The sequence below is a fragment of the Coregonus lavaretus genome, assembly GCF_964263955.1.
Source record: "Coregonus lavaretus genome assembly, chromosome: 4".
Lineage (NCBI taxonomy): Eukaryota > Metazoa > Chordata > Actinopteri > Salmoniformes > Salmonidae > Coregonus > Coregonus lavaretus.
Window position 1 is genome coordinate 17,643,973 of NC_139991.1, and position 21,509 is coordinate 17,665,481.

General features: G+C 42.6%; 1 protein-coding gene across 1 annotated transcript; it reads left to right on the top strand.

Annotated features, from left to right (window-relative positions):
• The first annotated feature begins 7,174 nt into the window (after positions 1–7,174).
• On the top strand, positions 7,175–21,467 carry LOC311127344 (mitochondrial carrier homolog 2-like). Its single transcript, XM_084159172.1, has 13 exons — positions 7,175–7,307; positions 8,211–8,295; positions 14,149–14,255; positions 14,597–14,623; positions 14,749–14,805; positions 15,178–15,235; positions 15,374–15,425; positions 15,518–15,577; positions 15,846–15,939; positions 16,541–16,588; positions 16,919–16,986; positions 20,431–20,506; positions 20,709–21,467. Exons 1-13 carry the CDS (start codon positions 7,221–7,223, stop codon positions 20,793–20,795), a joined length of 906 nt encoding a protein of 301 aa, XP_084015298.1. The 5' UTR covers positions 7,175–7,220; the 3' UTR covers positions 20,796–21,467.
• The last annotated feature ends 42 nt before the right edge of the window (positions 21,468–21,509 follow it).

A 21,509-nucleotide genomic window follows, 5' to 3' on the forward strand; every position in this document is an offset into this window, starting at 1 on the left:
GAGTACAGGAGGGGACTGAGCACGCACCCCTGAGGGGCCCCCGTGTTGAGGATCAGCGTGGCAGATGTGTTGTTACCTACCCTTCAGGTAGTCCAGGATCCAGTTGCAGAGGGAGGTGTTTAGTCCCAGGGTCCTTAGCTTAGTGATGAGCTTTGAGGGCACTATGGTGTTGAACGCTGAGCTGTAGTCAATAAATAGTATTCTCACGTAGGTGTTCCTTTTGTCCAGGTGGGAAAGGGCAGTGTGGAGTGCAATAGAGATTGCGTCATCTGTGGATCTGTTGGGGCGGTATGCAAATTTGAGTGGTTCTAGGGTTTGGTGTTGATGTGAGCCATGACCAGCCTTTCAAAGCACTTCATGGCTACAGACATGAGTGCTATGGGTCGGTAGTCATTTAGGCACGTTACCTTAGTGTTCTTGGGCACAGGGACTATGGTGGTCTGCTTGAAACATGTTGGTATTACAGACTCAGTCAGGGACAGGTTGAAAATGTCAGTGAAGACACTTGCCAGTTGGTCAGTGCATGCTCGGAGTACACGTCCTGGTAATCCGTCTGGCCCTGCGGTCTTGTGAATGTTGACCTGTATAAAGGTCTTACTCACATCAGCTACGGAGACCGTGATCACACAGTCGTCCGGAACAGCTGATGCTCTCATGCATGCTTCAGTGTTGCTTGCCTCGAAGCGAGCATAGAAGTAATTTAGCTTATCTGGTAGGCTTGTGTCACTTGGCAGCTCGCGGCTGTGCTTCCCTTTGTAGTCTGTAATAGTTTGCAAGCTCTGCCACATCCGACGAGCGTCGGAGCAGGTGTAGTACGATTCAATCTTAGTTCTGTATTGACGCTTTGCCTGTTTGATGGTTCGTTGGAGGGCATAGCGGGATTTCTTATAAGCATCCGGGTTAGAATCCCGCTCCTTGAAAGCGGCAGCTCTACCCTTTTTAGTGTGGATGTTGCCTGTAATCCATGGCTTCTGGTTGGGGTATGTACGTACGGTCACTGTGGGGACAACGTCATCGATGCACTTATTGATGAAGCCAGTGACTGATGTGGTGTACTCCTCAATGCCATCGGAAGAATCCCGGAACATATTCCAGTCTATGCTAGCAAAACAGTCCTGTAGTTTACCATCTGCTTCACCTGACCACTTCTTTATTGGTTTAGTTTTTGCTTGTAAGTAGGAATCTGGAGGATAGAATTATGGTCAGATTTGCCAAATGGAGGGCGAGGGAGAGCTTTGTACGCGTCTCTGTGTGTGGAGTAAAGGTGGTCTAGAGTTTTTTTCCTCTGGTTGCACATTTAACATGCTGGTAGAAATTTGGTAAAACGGATTTAAGTTTCCCTGCATTAAAGTCCCCGGCCACTAGGAGAGCCGCCTCTGGATGAACGTTTTCCTGTTTGCTTATGGCCTTATACAGCTCATTAAGTGCGGTCTTAGTGCCAGCATCGGTTTGTGGTGGTAAATAGACAGCTACAAAAAATATAGATGAAAACTCTCTTGGTAAATAGTGTGGTCTACAACTTATCATGAGATACTCTACCTCAGGCGAGCAAAACCTAGAGATTTTCTTAATATTGGATTTATTGCACCAGCTGTTGTTTATAAATATATACAGACCGCCACCCCTTGTCTTACCGGAGGCAGCTGTTCAATCTTGCCGATGCAGCGTATATCCCGCCAGCTGTATGTTATCCATGTCGTCGTTCAGCCACGCCTCGGTGAAACATAAGATATTACAGTTTTTAATGTCCCGTTGGTAGGATATCCTTGATCGTAGTTCGTCTATTTTGTTATCCAATGATTGTACGTTGGCTAATAGGACTAATGGTAGTGGCAGATTACCCACTCGCTGTTGGATCCTTACATGGCACCCAGACCTACGTCCCCGATATCTTTGTCTCTTTCTCATGCGAATGATGGGGATTTGGGCCTTGTCGGATGTCTGTAGTAAATCCTTCGCGTCCGACTTGTTAAAGATCAAATCTTCGTCCAGTACGAGGTGAGTAATCGCTGTCCTGATATCCAGAAGCTCTTTTCGGTCAGAAGAGACGGTGGCAGAAACATTATGTACAAAATAAGTTACAAATAACCCGAAAAACACACATAATAGCACAATTGGTTAGGAGCCCGTAAAACGGCAGCTTTTTTTGGGGTGGGTGGGGTGGGGTAAGGGGGGGTAGAAGGATTACTTTATCCTATCCCAGGTATTCCTTAAAGAGGTGGGGTTTCAAGTGTCTCCGGAAGGTGGTGAGTGACTCCGCTGTCCTAGCGTCGTGAGGGAGCTTGTTCCACCATTGGGGTGCCAGAGCAGCGAACAGTTTTGACTGGGCTGAGCGGGAACTGTGCTTCCGCAGTTCCATAAAAACATTAAAAAACCATAAAAACAAGAAGTGACGCAGTCAGTCTTTTCTCAACTCTTAGCAATGAGAGACTGGCATGCATAGTATTAATATTAGCTCTCTGCCTACAATCAGACGTGCCGCTCTGTTCTGGGCCAGCTGCAGCTTAACTAGGTCTTTCTTTGCAGCACTTGACCATATGACTGGACAATAATCAAGATAAGATCAAACTAGAGCCTGCAGGACTTGCTTTGTGGAGTGTGGTGTCAAAAAAGCAGAGCATCTCTTTATTATAGATAAAGCTCTCCAAATCTTTACAACCATTGAATCTATGTTTTGACCATGACAGTTTACAATCTAAGGTAACACCAAGTAATTTAGTCCTGTTAGTTCTGTTAATTAAGTGTTTACAGTGCTTGCTGAGGCTACTGTCCAGATTGGATTATGGAACATAAGATGTGTAGAGTCATTGTAGCCTATAAATTAAATGTAGCCTACAGTGTAGTAGCAGAAAAGCTAGAATAGAGTACAGTATAATAATAACTATTGAGGGTTAAGAAAAAATGCCCTGAGAAAATCCTGTCTCCCAACTGGGGATTCCACCCGTAGATTTATGATCAAACCTTGTCATCACAGTTAGGTGAACACTACCTACTGGACCAATTGAGAACAGGGTTGTGTTCAGTATTGAAAAAACGTTTTGAAACGGTGTGAAATGGGGGGATAATGAATTTGTCCAATAACGAAGCACTATTCTGTAGCAGGCGGCCCAACATAATTGTATTGCTTTTGTACTTTACTCTCATCTGCGGAGATGGCCCTCATATCATTAGCCGAGCGTTTCCCACACTAATCTCAAACATCCCAAAGTCACATTTTCTTCCACATTGGGCCCCATAACTGGAAACCATATCAGGCACTATACCATATGAAAGTGGCTCGTCGTTTTCTAGGAAGTAGCCTTGTAGTTTTTGAACATTTGAAGGCTTTTTGGATGGTATTCAATGGGTAAAAACGTAGCGCAATGGTCTTCAGCGCAAATTGTTTATAAAAGGCATCTGGCAGAAGTAAATTCATCCACAAACACTGAACAAAAATGTTAACGCAACATGCAACAATTTCAATGATTTTACTGAGTTACAGTTCATATATGGAAATCAGTCAATTGAAATAAATTCCATAGGCCCTAATCTATGGATTTCACATGACTGGGAATACAGATATGCAGCTGTTGGTCACAGATACCTTAAAAAAAAATAGGGGCCTGGATTAGAAAACCAGTCAGTATCTGGTGTGACCACCATTTGTCTCATGAAGCGCGACACATCTCCTTCACATAGAGTTGATCAGACTGTTGATTGTGGCCTGTGGAATATTGTCCCACTCCTCTTCAATGGCTGTGTGAAGTTGCTGGATAAGTTTTAATGTCACATGCACAAGTACAGTGAAATGCCTTTCTTGCAAACTCAAAACCCTACAATGCATTAATCAATAATAATGTATTATTAGAAAAAACACACAAGAAATAAGAATAGGAAATATAAAAGCAAGCATACTATATACAGGAAGTATTTAAAAAGTAAGTTCCAATACCAAATGTACATGTGCAGGGATACTGGAGGGATGGAGGTAGATATGTATAGGGGTAAGGGGACTAGGCAACAGGATATAAGATAAACAGAGTAGCAGCAGCTTGCATGCGAGTGGGTGTGCGGGTGTGTAGAGTCAGTATAAATTGTATGTGCATCACAGGAGGTTGGTGGCACCTTAATTTGGGAGGACGGGCTTGTGGTAATGGATGGAGCGGAATAAATGGAATGGTATCAAATACATCAAACACATTCTTTCCATGTGTTTGAAGCCATTCCATTTGCTCCGTTCCAGCCATTATTATGAGCCGTCCTCCCTTCAGCAGCCTCCACTGATGAGCAAATGATGGAGTGAGTGTTTGTGTGTGTGTTGGAGTGACAGTGTGTGTGAGTGTGTAGGGCCCTGTGAGTGTGCATCACAGGAGGTTGGTGGCACCTTAATTGGGGAGGACGGGCTCGTGGTAATGGCTGGAGAGGAATAGTATCAAACACATCAAAGACATCGTTTCCATGTGTTTCATGACATTCCATTAGCTCCGTTCCGGCCATTTTTATGAGCCGTTCTCCCCTCAACAGCCTCCTGTGGTGTGCATAGAGACCGTGCAAATATTTAAATAAAAGGTCAATAAAGATACAAGGTAAACTCAGTCTGTGTAGCTATTTTGTTAGCTATTTATCAATCGTATTGCTTGGGGATAGAAGCTGTTTAAGAGCCTGTTGGTGTCAGACTTGATAGACCGGTACCTCTTGCCGTGCGGCAACAGAGAAAATAGTCTATGGCTTGGGTGGTCTGGGTCTTTGACAATTTTCTGGGCCTTCTTTTCACATCACCTGATATAGAGGTCCTGGTGGCAGGGAGCTCGGCCCCAGTGATGTACTGGGCTGTCCGCACAAGCCTCTGTAGTGCCATGCGATCGAGGGCGGTGCTATTGCCATACCAAGCAGTGATGCAGCCAGTCAATATGCTCTCAATGGTACAGCTGTAGAACCCTTTCAGGATTTGAGGGCCCATGCCAAACGTTTTCAACCTCCTGAGGGGGAAGAGGTACTGTCGCGCCTTCTTCACGACTGTCTGTGTGTGTTTGGACCATTTTAAGTCTTTAGTGATTTGGACACCGAGGAACTTGAAGCTGTCTACCTGCTCCACTGCCGTGCCGTCGATGTGGATGGGAGAGTGCTCACCCCCCCCATTTCCTGTAGTCCACCATCAGTTCCTTGGTCTTTCTGACGTTGACGGAGAGGTTGTTGCTCCGGCACCACACTGCCAGGTCTCTGACCTCCTCCTTGTAGGCTGACTCATCGTCGCCGGTGATCAGGCCTATCACCGTCGTTACGTCAGCGAACTTGATAATGGTGTTGGAGTCGCGTGTGTCCACACAGTCGTGGGTGAACAGGGAGTACAGGATGGGACTATGCAAACACCCTTGTGGGGCCCCCGTGTTAAGGGTCAGCGTGGTGAAGGTGATGTTGCCTACCCTCACCACCTGGGGTCGGTCCGTCAGGAAGTCCAGGATCCAGTTGCAGAGGGAGGTGTTCAGACCCAGAGTCCTAAGCTTGGTGACAAGCTTGGAGGGGATAATGGTGTCGAACGCTGAGTTGTAGTCAATGAACAGCATTCTCACATAGGTATTCCTCTTATCTAGGTGGGTGAGGGCAGGGTGGATAGCAATTGAGATTGCATCGCCTCTGGATCTGTTGGAGTGGTATGCAAATTGGAATGGGTCTAAGGTGGCTGGGATGGTGGAGTTAATGTGTGCCATAACCAGCCTCTCAAAGCGCTTCATGATTACAGAAGTGAGTGTTACAGGGCGGTAATCATTGTTGCATGAAGACTTAGAGTTCTTAGGAACAGGAATGATTGTGGTCAACTTAAAACGTGTGGGGATTTCCTCCCGAGTGGTGCAGCAGTCTAAGGCACTGCATAGCAGTGCTAGAGGCTTCACTACAGATCCGGGTTCGATCCCAGGCTGTGTCGCAGCCGGCCGTGACCGGGAGACTCATGAGGCAGCGCACAATTGGCCCAGCTTCGTCTGGGTTAGAGAAGGGTTTGACCGCCTGGGATGTCCTTGTCCCATCGCACTCTAGCGACTCCTTGTGGCGGCCGGCTGGGCAGGTGTATCAAGAAGCAGTGCGGCTTGGTGGGGTCGCTTTTCGGAGGACGCATGGCTCTCGACCTTCGCCTCTCCCGAGTCCGTACGGGAGTTGCAGCTACTGTAACTACCAATTGGATATCACGAAATTGGGGAGAAAAAGGGGTACAAATAATCATGTGGGACAAGGAGAGGTTGAAAATTACTGTGAATATGCCTGCCAGCTCTGAGAATGTGCCCTGGAGTACAGTTGGGGGCCCGCAGCCTTGCGGGTGTTGACCTGATTAAAGACCCTTCTCAAGTCGGCCTCGGAGAGCAAGATCACCCAGTCCTCTGGGTCGGTGATGGCCCTCACACCCGGCTCGATGTTGTTGTTGTCAAAGCGATATTGGCGAGAACTGGAACACGCTGTCGTACACGTCGATTCAGAGCATCCCAAACATGCTCAATGGGTGACATGTCTGGTGAGTATGCAGGAAATGGAAGAACTGGGACATTTTCAGCTTCCAGGAATTGTGTACAGATCCTTGCAACATGGGGCTGTGCATTATCATGCTGAAACATGAGGTGATGGCGGCGGATGAATGGCACGACAATGAGCCTCAGGATCTCGTCACGGTATCGCTGTGCATTAAAATTGCCATCGATAAAATGCAATTGTGTTTGTTGTCCGTAGCTTATGCCTGGCCATACCATAACCATCAGCAAAACGCTCGCCCACATGACGCCATACAAACTGTCTGCCATCTGCCCAGTACAGTTGAAACCGGGATTCATCCGTGAAGAGCACACTTCTCCAGCGTGCCAGTGGCCATCGAATGTGAGTATGGATACTGCCGAGCTGCAGGGCTGACAGTGGGTGCCCTTACTTTGATCTTCATGGTCTTCTTTTCACCTCAACGTGTTAAAAGCAAAACACTATTCCTACAGGGGTGTAGGCCTACTAAAAATGTATGTGTATGCACAAAATTCATATAGCCACTAATCTTTCAGAGAGGATGAAAACAAATTATTTCAAACGTCTATACTCCAGCACAGTAGGGTCCTATGAAGTCTTGGCCAAAGTCATCTGAAGAGTCTGCGGCCTGTGCGGTCCGGGGCGGTCTCTTCTGTGTCATGTGAGTTGAGTTGCTTACCTACTGAAGCTTCCTTCCTCTCTTCCCGGCTGGTGGGAGGAGAAGAATCCTGTCAGTTTGCTCCATAATGGCGGACACGTGTGGCCAAGTACTTCTGGGGTCTGGATTAACTGTCCTTTCCCACCCCCTCATGTACATCAAAGTTCTAGTTCAGGTAAGATATATAGAGATTAAACAAACATAACTGACAAAAATGTTTTGATCCAGCTAGCTTTACGTCGAGGCGAGGTTGGTTCTGTAACTGACAGGCTACTGTAGCTAGCTGCAACAACAGCCGTAACGACTAGCTGGCTAACTAGAACTAACGTTATATTCCGGTGTTGAACTTTACATACTCCACACAGCCGATCGCTTCAAGCTGATCTCATGAAAAAAAATATGACCTAAACGGCAGTTAATTTATTGTTTCAATCCGTGTGTTTCTATAGCTAGCTAGCTAGCTAGCTAGCTAGAATTAGTACCTACGGGGTTGACGTCACGAAAAGGTCAAAGAGCTAAACTACGCTAGCTAGCGAACTAAGTGGGTTTCGACGGTTTGGTCGCAGATAAATAATGACCTTGTGATAAAATGATTTATATCTAGCGGTTTTGTCTAGAAGGGATGGAACTTTTGGTCAAAATTGACTAAGTAGCAGGTTATGTGAATGAAAGTAAGGTTGGGAAAAGATTTAAGGTTAGGGTTAGTTAACAGTATCCCATCTAGACATTACCCTATCTAGCCAGCTATTATGTTAACGAATGCGACATTATCAATACCATGACAATAACGACTGGCTAACGTAACTAGCTAAATCCTCATTCAAAACGTTCAGGACAGATTGGGCGCCCTTTGGCCCACTCACCGAGTAACGCGAGCTAGGTAAGGTTATAACACGACAGGGTAGTTCGCTGGATCATTAATGCATTATGTGCGCAGTTATCATAATTGTACTGTGTCAAATTTCTGCAAAGAAAGTAAAATCAATTTGGCATATTGTTAATTTAGCTAGCCCTAGCTATAACTGACACTTGTACACTGACATTCATTGCAATGTATTATGTCATTACTCCTTTTCAGGTTGGACATGAACCTCTCCCTCCCTCCCTTGGAAGAAACGTGTTTGGTAGACAAGTGTACCAGCTGCCAGGACTGTTTGCTTATGGTGAGACCTGAATTTCAGTCTACCCACTTGCAAAATGATTAGCTAGTTTTCTATTAGCATCGGGCCGGTTGCACCAGTTAGTTGTAAGTGGGTCGTAAGTCCACGTCCAACGTGAAATGTGCTTAACGCCGGACCTGAAAATGATACCTGTTACACCACCTGGGCTTAAGCCCTTCTATGAGCTACGCCTGACCCTAGATTCTACGCCTAGTAGGGAGCAGGAAATTGGGAATATATTTCATGATATGTACAGAAAATAATAGCAATTTATATTTTCAATAGGATGTGAGTCTCATGTTCATATTTCACAACCGCTTTTCGAGTTGCCTATGCGCGAGTCAATAGCAAAATAATACCAAAGACAGTACAGTATGAATATAGGCTAAAATAGGGCAGGGCGATATGGTCAAAATATAATATCAGAGTATTTAAAAACAAAGAAATGACGGTATTTGATGTTTTTTGAATAATACAAGTTCAAAATGTGCTTTATGAGTAGTGTGTGACCCGACCCTATGTTGGCAACACATACATTCTAAGTGATTTCAATGGGTCTTTCTCTATTCTGATGGTTTTATACTGTTCAACTCAACTTCAACCAAAAATAATTTTCATAAATGTTTGCATTTCCTGCACTCATTTGAGATCATTTTCACACTGCCACGTAGGGCTGCAGGATATGTGCAAACAATCTAGGCCTTATTTTTAACCAAATGTTACAATTGCGATTTGACTTGTGATTTAGAGCAAAGCACTTGGGTGAACTGTTGGAATCATGGGAATAGAATGATTATTCAAATTCTATAGTTAGAATATAATAGTGGGCAGTTTGAATACAGTGTTTGATATGATGACAAATGAAAATGCCAGGGAGGAGTTATTGTGACAGGGTAGGAACCAAAGTGTTTCCTAGGGAACCCTTATAATCTTTGGCTACATTGGATGTTTTCTCTTAACTACTTAATTTAGCTAACATATTGTTGCTTCGCGTATTCCTCATTGATTTAGAAGATACTGTTGCACAAAAAACATGCAGATGTAGGTCTACACCACCATATTGTTAGGCTGTATAGCTAGTTAGGTTTGCTCTGACTCAGTACATTTATTAGCGATTAGCATTAGCGGCTAACAAGATTTAGGCCCAACTTACTAAGAAAAGACAAACTAGCAGTTTGCAGATGTAAGAAACACAAACTAAAAGTGTAATTATAGAACGCTAGTGGATTTATATTAAGAACAACATTGTTTCATGTTCTGCATTAACCATGCAGAGACAGAACGCAATTGTCTCACTGTAGAGGAACAACAAATGCGCTCCTTGAGTGACGGTTGGGGCTAGGTCTGTGTGGAAAGCGGCATTTAGAGAGAGCGCAGAGAGATGACTCAAGTAGCGAAGTAAACTATAAAAATGGACGTTACACACGGCGTATCACATTTTAACAAACCAAACATGCAAATACCATTGTAAAAGGTAAAGTAAAAACCCAAACCGGTCCATGTGTCAGTACCGGTATATCGTAAAATATGGTATACCGCCCAGCCCTAGGTTAAAACTGCTTCTCCAATAGAAATCCTTAATCACACTTGTAGGCGATGTTGGCTAGCTAAGCTCATGTCATCAGGTCTAACGGTCGTCTCGCGCCAAACTGCGCATGTGTAAAACGTCAAATCAAAGGCACCCCTTCCATATAAAGTTGTTTTTGACAAATGATAACGTGTCAGTTTGTCACTTTCACATGGGGTTTGGAGTAATAACATGTTCAACTACTTAAGACATTTTCTCGAATCTAGGTTGTCTTTATATTTTGAGAAAATGAACAACTAAGGAATCATTTTTCACTTCTCTCTGACTTCTCAAACCCCAAATCCTGGCCTGGTCTGTTTCACAAACGTTACCAGAAGTCTCGTGATGTTGAGCCTCTGGGTTTAGAAACTGTGATAATACACTTGATTTATGCTACATTATAGCATGCTACATTATAGCATGCTAAATGTGTCTGAGCATACATTAGCAAACTAATAGATGAGCTGCTACCTCCACTTATTTGCCAGCCAGAGATCAAATAACAAATTATACATACTGAGATTCAGTTAAATGATAATGAATCAATGTGATTTTGTTTCAGACAAGTCCAGGGCTTTTAGTTGGGATATAGCCTAGGCTACTACGCAAGTGAAGAGCAAATGAATGGCATTAGACTACTTTATTCCAGTAGTTTCATCATTCAGTGATATTAATTTCTGAAGTATTTATTGATTGATCCATCCAGTTGTGGTTAAGAAAACGTGCATGCATAGTGGTGGGCTTTGCAAAGTTTAGAACTTCCACGAGGATGGTAATAGCCTAGTAAAGGGCGCTGCCTAGCAGCCGTCATTATGAAGCATAAAATCTCATGAACGTGCATTGCTTACGCCTGGCTTAGCTACAACTAGTCTTATTTTTGGTTGGTGCAGCAGGTGTAAATTCTGATCCCAAAGTCAGATGTAACTACGCCGACCTAGCATTTAAGACCAATTTTTATGTCCGACTGGTGCAATCAGCCCCTGTTCCTTAATGGTACTAGTGATTAGTGGTGCGCCGGTCAGCTGTTTGTTCACCCGCACCCGCCTGCAATTGCTAATAGCCCAACCAAACCAACTATATGTGATAAAATGAAAATCTGAGGCCCTAAAAGGCGCTGCATGGTCAATCTGATGTCTGCATCGGGGATACTGCCTCTGCAGAAGTCAGGTCATTCATACACTATATATACAAAAGTATGTGGACACCCCTTCAAATTAGTGGATTCGACTATTTTAGCCACACCCATTGCTGACAGGTGTATAAAATTGAGCACACCGCCATGCAATCTCCATAGACAAACATTGGCAGTAGAATGGTATTACTGAAGATTTCAGTGACTTTCAGCGTGGCACCGTCATAGGATGCCACCTTTCCAACAAGTCAGTTCGTTAAGTTTATGCTCTGCTAGAGCTGCCCCGGTCAACTGTAAGTGCTGTTATTGTGAAGTGGAAACGTCTAGTGGTAGGCCACACAAGCTCACAGAACGGGACCGCCAAGTGCTGAAGAGCGTAAAAATCATCTGTCCTCGGTTGCAACACTCACTACCGAGTTCCAAACTGCCTCTGGAAGCAACGTCAACACAATAACTGTTAGTCGGGAGCTTCATGAAATGGGTTTCCATGGCAGATCTACCGCACACAAGCCTAAGATCACCATGCGCAATGCCAAGCGTCGGTTGGAGTGGTGTAAAGCTTGCTGCCATTGGACTCTGGAGCAGTGGAAACGCCTTCTCTAGAGTGATGAATCACGCTTCACCATATGGCAGTCCGGCTGACAAATCTGGGTTTGGCGGATGCCAGGAGAGCGCTACCTGCCCCAATGCAGTGCCAACTGTAAAGTTTGGTGGAGCAGGAATAATGGTCTGAGGCTGTTGTTCATGTTAGTTCCAGTAAAGGGAAATCTTAAAGCTACGGCATACAATGACATTCTAGGCGATTTGGTGCTTCCAACTTTGTGGCATCAGTTTTGGGAAGGCCCTTTCCTGTTTCAGCATGACAATGCCCCCTGCACAAAGCGAGGTCCATATAGAACTGGTTTGTTGAGATTGGTGTGGAAGAACTTGACTGGCCTGCACAGAGCTCTGACCTCAACCCCATTGAACACCTTTGGGATGAATTGGAACGCCGACTGTGAGCCAGGCCTAATCGCCCCACATCAGTGCCCGACCTCACTAATGCTCTTGTGGCTGAATGGATGCAAGTCCCCACAGTAATGTTCCAACATCTAGTGGAAAGCCTTCCCAGAAGAGTGGAAGCTGTTATAGCAGCAAAGGGGGGACCAACTCCATATTAATGCACATGATTTTGGAATGAGATGTTCGACTGGCAGGTGTCCACATACTTTTGGTCATGTAGTGTACTTGCGCTTCGCGGAGCAGCACAGAGCTGTTGTGAAGGAAGTGAGTTTGTGTTTATACATGACCTCCCGCCCCCATCTACCGTCAACCAATCATGTCAATGCGGAGCTATACAGAGCCCTCCGCCTTGTTACAAAATTTGGGAGGCGCACAGCAATGCGGCACGGAGCTCAATTTGGCCTCTGCATGCCTCCGGAGGCTCCGCAATTGCACATTTTCGGATCAAGCATAATATAGAAAATACGCTGAAGACTACAGTCAGATATGGCAACAAAAAAAATGACTGGGTGCAGGATATTTATTTTGCCTGATTTTAAGATATGTTGGTGCTTATAATTTCTGACATTTTGGTAGGCTATTAGTTAGTCAACTTGTCTATAATTATATACATGCAGCTTATCTTCTGTCATTATGTTGTCCTAGAAGACTAAATAAGCCCTTGCTCACCAGAATGACATACATCGATAGAATGAATGCTTCAATCTTGTTGACATTGGTAAAGTTTTCTGTCATCTCTGCTTCTTTCGTGGAGCAAAGACATTTAGGGACTGGGAAAAAATTGCAATAAATAAAAAAACGGGAAAGATTTTGCTAAATTTCCAAATGACATTAGTTTGACCGGTTGTAAGGAAATAGAAAGCTGTGAAAATGACCCAACATGTTTCTAATAAGATTTCAGTTTGGCTTGGATGCATATTTTATGTGGTTGAAATACATTTTTACATTTTAGTCATTTAGCAGACGCTCTTATCCAGAGCGACTTACAGTTAGTGAGTGCATACATTGTTTTTTTCAATACTATCAGCTTTTATGATGCTGATAAAGATAGCATCTCTACAGACATAGCCGTAACATTCTTTCAGCATCTTGAGAGCATGCGAAAGAAATCATATTTCTCCACTCCTGTTCCCGAGTCAAAATGTATCCTACATTTGGTCTATCATTTTACTGCAAGAAATGCTTAATTCTGCAGGAGTTAATATTACGGCTATGTGAGAGGTTTTAGACCTACAGTCAGTGTCCAGATTTCAGTTTCCATTTCACCCATCTGAACAGTAGGCTACAGTTCCCTTGATGTACCATAGGCCTATTTGAAGTCGCTGTCTTGTGACTGTCGAATTTGTATAGCACCTCACAATCATCACACGCAACATAGCCGCCGGCACTGCTATCATCCTCTTTTACCACTTCACCAAATCTTTCCCAAACATTACTTTTCTGGCCTTTGATTCTCTTTATTTTCAACTCTCCTTTTCGCCACTTTTCTCTTATTGAATGAAATTCCGACATTGTCCTTTTTGCCTCCGTGGATCAATGTTAACTCTTTCTGCCCGTTCCCAATAGCATTTGGCGATTGACGTGTAGTCAATTTGGCGTGTGTACAGTTAGGCCCTAAAGCTTTATAGGCTTACGCACTAATGCCAGATAGCCTAAATTAATGACAGAACTTTTTTTTTTTGCCTGTAGATATAAATTGCACAAGAATGATACATTTGTGTTTTTTTTAAAGGTATTGTTTTCTCTTTATTTAACCTGCCCTTCATCCACACAATATTTCATGACCCTAAACCAGCCCACCCCGTGGGTTATGAGTCAACCTGCGCATTACTACTAGTGATGGATTTAAACTAGACATATATATTTTTTTTTTTCATTTTAGCAGACGCTCTTATCCAGAGCGACTTACAGTTAGTGAGTGCATACATTTTTCATACTGGCCCCCCGTGGAAAACGAGCCCACAACCCTGGCGTTGCAAGCGCCATGCTCTACCAACTGAGCTACAGGGGATCTTGATGTTAAACACCAACTAGTAGGCTACCGGTAATAAGACTGGCCTGTCCATACCATACAGTCTTACTAATGAACATGTTGATTTTGTTTGCTGTATTTTCCATGTGTTTGTTCTTTGATCCTGTAATTTCTGTCTTTTAGCAAAGCACATCATAAAGATTGACGGCAAGGCAGGTCTCTTTAATGGCCTAGCCCCCAGGCTCTGTGCAGGGACCATCGGCACCCTTGTACACAGCAGAGTCTTGCAGGTGGGTCTAACTAACAAGCTGGCTTAATCTAATTTACTAAATAAATGTTCGCTGATATTTTCAGACCTCAGCAGTAGTCTAGCCTCAATCCTAAATGAATGGGAAATGTGATCACATTCTGTATGGAAAGTCATGCTTGTCAGAGAATAAGCTACATACTGGCTTGGGCATTGACTCTGTGACTTGAACTGGATTGGCCTTTCACTTTCTTATGATGGTGAGTGTGACATGCTATTCGTTTCTAAATTCATAAACTGACATAAATGCTCTGGATGGCAATGTGTCAACACACCATTATGAAAATGGATCTCCGTTGAACTAATCACTGTTGTCTTTTACAGAGATGCCAGGATGCAGGCAAATATGAGGTAAATATTTTGGCCTGGTTATGGGTTAATGTATAATTGACTCTTATTTATTTTATTAAATTAAAGGTAACTATCTTTTAAATGCAGGCTGTGGATATTGATGGTCATTTTTCAATCCTTTTTAGGTCTCTGGAACCAGTCAGAAAGCTGAAGAGGGATCCTTACAGCATGTTGTGAATGAGGTATTAATTAATTTGTCCAGTAAAGCAGATGGTTTGACAGATTTTTGTTTTTTTTAGCATGTTATTGTCTTTGGAACAAAGTTGACACAACCAAGATCAACTGAAATATTCAGATTTGTTTCACAGTTCTGTTAGACGTGGTTTGAACAGACCTTCATCTATAAATGTAGTTGTGCTTTCTTTATTGCTGTGGACATCATCTGAGCATGTCTATCGCTTGGCTGTGTTTTTTCACTGTGAGCAAGTTAATATCTGGGGTGGAGATGGTCCTTGGCGTAAGGGGAATTATCCCCAACTAAAGCTGTCCAAACTGGATTCATGTTTCCTCCCAAATTCTGCATCACCATTCTTTCTGTTTTTCTTTTACATCAGACAACCAAAGAGATGATAGCCCGCTCCTGTGCCACGATCGTCACGCACCCCTTCCATGGTAAGTGTACTGTTTGTGTCTAGCACCTTTTTGTCATGTCATCCTTTGCCCTAAATATTGTGTTCTTGTAGGATAATGACTACTGCATGGATACTGGGTTCTTAGTTATTGGATGGTTATTTTCTGTTTGTTCCAAAGTGATCACCTTGAGATGCATGGTCCAGTTTATCGGTAGAGAAACCAAGTACAGGTGAGTTTCTCTTAACCTAAGTTCAATATGGGTTTATACAATTTATAGCCATATAATACTGAATATTACAAATGTTTCTTGTTTTCTTGCAGTGGAGTGTTTGATTCAATCGTCACTGTCTACAAGAATGAAGGAGTTCTGGGATTCTTTGCGTAAGTATGATCTGCCTTTGGCTACATTACCAATGTTTCATCAAGGGCATCCTTTACTCTTGACCTGCTAAATTACTAGAATACATTTGACCTCAGTAAATTCAGTCAATCATTTTGAAGTTGTTATTTTTAAAGTAGGTTTATGCTTGCTCCTGAATCTTGCAAATATATTGTTATTTTCTGGATGCTGTTTCCTCTGGATGTCTGTACCATGACCTTTTTCCCTGACATCTTAACCTAACCGACTAATAGCTGTGCTGTCATGCAGGGGCCTTATTCCTCGTCTGCTGGGTGACGTGCTGTCTCTGTGGATCTGCAACATGCTTGCCCACCTCATCAACACATACGCCATTGATGACTCCGTAAGTCAGATGGATTTGGGATTTTGACAATTGTTTAAAGGTCCAATGCAGCCGTCTTTATCTCCGTATCAAATCATTTCTGGGTAACAATTAAGTACCTTACTGTGATTTGTTTTCAATTAAAATGGTAAAAAAAGAAACAAAAATAGCTTCTTAGCAAAGAGCCTTTTCTCAAGCAACAGTTTTGCTAGGACTGTCTGGGTGTGGTTTGAGTGGGGAGGGGGAAACTGAAAACTATCTGTAAGAGAGGTTTGGAACTCCTTATTGGTCTGACTAATTTACCACCTGGTGATGTCACCAGGCAGGCCAAAACTCCATCCCACCAAAAGAGGCTGAACATTCAGGCGGCCTTTTCAAACTGCTCTTATACTAAAAGGGCATCATCATTTTCACAGTATTATTCCAACCTCATTGTGTGGTATTCTATGTATATTTTTTTTAAACAAGGAAAATCACGTTTTTTGACTGCACTGGGCCTTTTAAAGTAGATGTGGACCTCACATCAAAAAAAGACCCTGTACTGAAGTACATTGTATGTCAGTGTAGAATGCATGGGTAAGTGAATTATGACATTATTTGATTTTTAATCCTTTCCGCACAGATGAGTCACACAGGAGAAATAAAGAACTGCTCTCAGGCTGTGACTGGGGTAAGTGTAAAACATTTGTTTAAATCTATAGTTTGTCAATGTAAGGTCATAACACAGGCAACTATTATTACCATACAGATGTGATTTTTATTGGGGTCCAGTGTGGCTCAGTTGGTAGAGCATGGCGCTTGCAACGCCAGGGTTGTGGGTTAAATTCCCACGGGGGACTAGTACATAAAATAAATGTATGCACTCACTAATGTAAGTTGCTCTTTATAAGAGTGTCTGCTAAATGACTAAAATGTCAATGTATTGCTTTGGTTGCTCATGTTCTGTCAATTTGTTGGACTGTTTTAGTTCTGTAATTTGTATCTCCCTCTTGTGTTCCAGTTCTTCGCCAGTATGCTCACATACCCCTTTGTTTTGGTGTCAAACCTCATGGCTGTCAATGACTGCGGGTAAGTTGATGCATTTTTATGTTTTTTTAATCTTTTGCTTTTAGGTTATTTACCAAATGTAGAAAGCTTTGAAAGCTGTCAAGTTGCAATGCGTGGGTTGGGATCAGCGGTTTTCATGACATTTGAGGAAGCCTTTATTTCCTAATTGTTTTGCCTGAAATAACTAGTTCTGTGCAGGTACACAGGTTAAGATAAAATGCCTTAAGCAAAACATTACTGGTTTAAAGGCCCAGTGCTTTATATATTTTTCCACATTGAGGTTGAAAATTATAATGCCCCTTTAGTGTAAGAGCTGTTTGAAAAGAACACCTGAAATTTCAACCTGTTTTGGTGGGATTGAGTTTTGGCCTGCCTGGCGATATCACCAGGTGGAGTAAATTAATAGACCAATAACACAAAGCGTTTCAAATAGGTCTGGGCGATATATCGAGTTAATTAGAATTTGTTTTTACACGATATTCCAAATACCTGCCTGTATCGCAAGAATCAAGTTTATTTGTTGTTTTTAACAGCGTTTATGTCCGCTTGTTCTCATCTTGTTGTTTTGGTCTCATCTCCTTCGATCCTTCTGTGCTTTGTACACCTTCCCATTTACACCAGAGAAGCGTATATATAATGACGAGATGCTCATGTCTCCGCCCCAACAATGGGAGTCATTGTCCCACATGCACGAAGGCAGGTGACAAGCTAAGGTCCAAAATAAACCCATAGAAACGCATTGGGCTTATTTTGGACATATTTTGGCGAGAGTGAAACCTCTCGCTTTGCAACTCCCTCTCTGTTTACACACACACCAAGCCCCTCCCCCTGCCACTCACAACAACAAAGATGAGAGATCACTTCTTCCTCTCTGACAAGCGGATTCAACTCGCTATTTGCATTTGAGGTTTGGTCCAACAAAATCGGTCATATGGACATCGAAACATTATTTTACTTTAGTAGAGAAGTTAACCTTTCGAACGATACCCTTTTTATGTCTCCACTCCTCAAATTGCGCCCAGAGCAGACTACTAAACTGGAAATATCAATGAACATTGATTCTGGAAAATGTATGATCGCATTGCAGTACCGCTAGCAGCATTTTAGCCAAAGACTGTTATACTATCTGTCTAGTATGTTTTGTGAATGTGCAGTAAGCATAAGGTAGCTCACTTGATTTCAACATCTGAACAAAGTGTACAGGCTAGCATGCTGTTCAAACAGTTGAAGGACAGAAGTATGTTCACAACAATTAAACTGTTCTGCCTTGTTAGCTAGCAAATAGATCAAGATTGGCTAAACTTGAAATTTGAAGATTAGCTGGCTACTCACTAGCACGTGGACTTGAGAGATTAAGAGACCTGTGTTAATTTTCTAAAATGTATAATTTCACAAGCCCTGAATTCATTAATTATTGCTTACTGTTTGAAATGCAGTGTATTTGACCTTTAATTGTACAACAAAGCTTATTTTGATAACTTATTTTTTTTATTAAGTGTGTGTGTATGTGTATATATATATATATAATATATATATACACACACACACACACACAGTGGGGAAAAAAAGTATTTAGTCAGCCACCAATTGTGCAAGTTCTCCCATTTAAAAAGATGAGAGAGGCCTGTAATTTTCATCATAGGTAAACGTCAACCATGACAGACAAATTGAGCATTTTTTTCCAGAAAATCACATTGTAGGATTTTTAATGAATTTATTTGCAAATTATGGTGGAAAATAAGTATTTGGTCACCTACAAACAAGCAAGATTTCTGGCTCTCACAAACCTGTAACTTCTTCTTTAAGAGGCTCCTCTGTCCTCCACTCGTTACCTGTATTAATGGCACCTGTTTGAACTTGTTATCAGTATAAAAGACACCTGTCCACAACCTCAAACAGTCACACTCCAAACTCCACTATGGCCAAGACCAAAGAGCTGTCAAAGGACACCAGAAACAAAATTGTAGACCTGCACCAGGCTGGGAAGACTGAATCTGCAATAGGTAAGCAGCTTGGTTTGAAGAAATCAACTGTGGGAGCAATTATTAGGAAATGGAAGACATACAAAACCACTGATAATCTCACGCAAGATCTCACCCCGTGGGGTCAAAATGATCACAAGAACGGTGAGCAAAAATCCCAGAACCACACAGTGGGACCTAGTGAATGACCTGCAGAGAGCTGGGACCAAAGTAACAAAGCCTACCATCAGTAACACACTACGCCGCCAGGGAATCAAATCCTGCAGTGCCAGATGTGTCCCCCTGCTTAAGCCAGTACATGTCCAGGCCCGTCTGAAGATTGATAGAGTGCATTTGGATGATCCAAAAGAGGATTGGGAGAATGTCATATGGTCAGATGAAACCAAAATATAACTTTTTGGTAAAAACTCAACTCGTCGTGTTTGGAGGACAAAGAATGCTGAGTTGCATCCAAAGAACACCATACCTACTGTGAAGCATGGGGGTGGAAACATCATGCTTTGGGGCTGTTTTTCTGCAAAGGGACCAGGACGACTGATCCGTGTAAAGGAAATAATGAATGGGGCCATGTATCGTGAGATTTTGAGTGAAAACCTCCTTCCATCAGCAAGGGCATTGAAGATGAAACGTGGCTGGGTCTTTCAGCATGACAATGATCCCAAACACACCGCCCGGGCAACGAAGGAGTGGCTTCGTAAGAAGCATTTCAAGGTCCTGGAGTGGCCTAGCCAGTCTCCAGATCTCAACCCCATAGAAAATCTTTGGAGGGAGTTGAAAGTCTGTGTTGCCCAGCGACAGCCCCAAAACATCACTGCTCTAGAGGAGATCTGCATGGAGGAATGGGCCAAAATACCAGCAACAGTGTGTGTGAACCTTGTGAAGACTTACAGAAAACGTTTGACCTGTGTCATTGCCAACAAAGGGTATATAACAAAGTATTGAGAAACTTTTGTTATTGACCAAAAACTTATTTTCCACCATAATTTGCAAATAAATTCATTAAAAATCCTAAAATGTGATTTTCTGGATTTTTTCCCCTCATTTTGTCTGTCATAGTTGACGTGTACCTATGATGAAAATTACAGGCCTCATCTTTTTAAGTGGGAGAACTTGCACAATTGGTGGCTGACTAAATACATTTTTCCCCACTGTATATATATATATTATTTTTTTTAAATAGGAATGATTTTTAGGCCATATCACCCATCCCTAGTTTCAAACCTCTGCCAATGACGTCTAGTTTTCAGGTTACATATCCCTCGCATTAGGCTCGTCCAAATAGGTCCCTCACTCTTGACAGCCATGGCAAAATTCTTGCTTGAGACCATTGACCATTTTAATTAAAAACAATCACAGTAAGATACTTGTTACTCAGAAATTATTTGATAGAATAAATGGCTGCATTAGACCTTTTTAAAGTTTCCCTGTAGTGTGTGGTTTGTCTAAGGCTGGCTTTCCACCTAAGCACTCCTGTCTTTTACAGGCTGGCTGGCGGCCTCCCTCCCTATGCTTCAATATATCCAACCTGGGTGGACTGCTGGAGGCACCTGAGCCTAGAGGTAGGTTGCTGCTTTCAAAACGTTAATGCTACACAAAAACACATGTGTAACAGACACGGCTTGCCACCAGGATAAGATCCTTGGTTATTCACATTGGTTAACAAGTGTTTCAACATTTTCTAAATTGGTGAATTATTATGGATAATGAATGTGCCATTTAAGATGTTCCTGTTTTGTCTTTGTATTCCATCTCTATTTATAGGGAAACATGAGCAGAGGCAACAGTTTATTTTTCCGGAAGCTGCCTGTGGGGAAGACTTATGCAATCGACCAGAAGAGATTTTTTTAAGTCGAACTACCTGCATAGAATCACATTGTAATAAATTGACATTGCCTGAATGGGGGTGGATCGCTGGCATCTAATCCTTTGTATGCACTTGTTTACGATTATACTTTTTTTTAACAACCTGTCTGCCATCAAGTAAAGATAAAACTGTGTTGTTTACAGCAATGTGCTGCTTTATTTTAATATAAAACTGTACTGCAGGATAATAAAATGGAGCCGTTTCACCTAAATCCAGGAACAAACAAGATCGCAATAGTGCCCATTTTCACCTCTTTCTGTGATGGCAGACTGAATCATATGTCACCTATTGCCAATATATACAAACTTTCAGAATACCCTGTATATCTGGCTGGCATTGTGTAGAGTGGAGGCTCTCCCCGTGATCTCCTTGTTGATACGAGTTTAAGATGGCCGTTTTCAGCGAAAATCTGCATGTAATGTTTAATTCAGAAGTTATTGGGACCCTGTGTCAATGTGTTGTATTGATGTGTATAATCATGCTACAACTTCAAAGGGTCCATGTGATAAGAAATGGATATGTGCTGTTAAGGTAAAATGGGGCCACACTGAGCTATGGAAAGTAGTTTGAGTTGACAAATGTCTATCGCCTTGTCGACGCAGTCAGGTGCTTGTATTAACTCATTTTGACTGATCCAAATAAAGATGCTTTTTTGACTTCTTGCTTTCTCTTATAGCATTGGGTTTTATAAGCTTTTG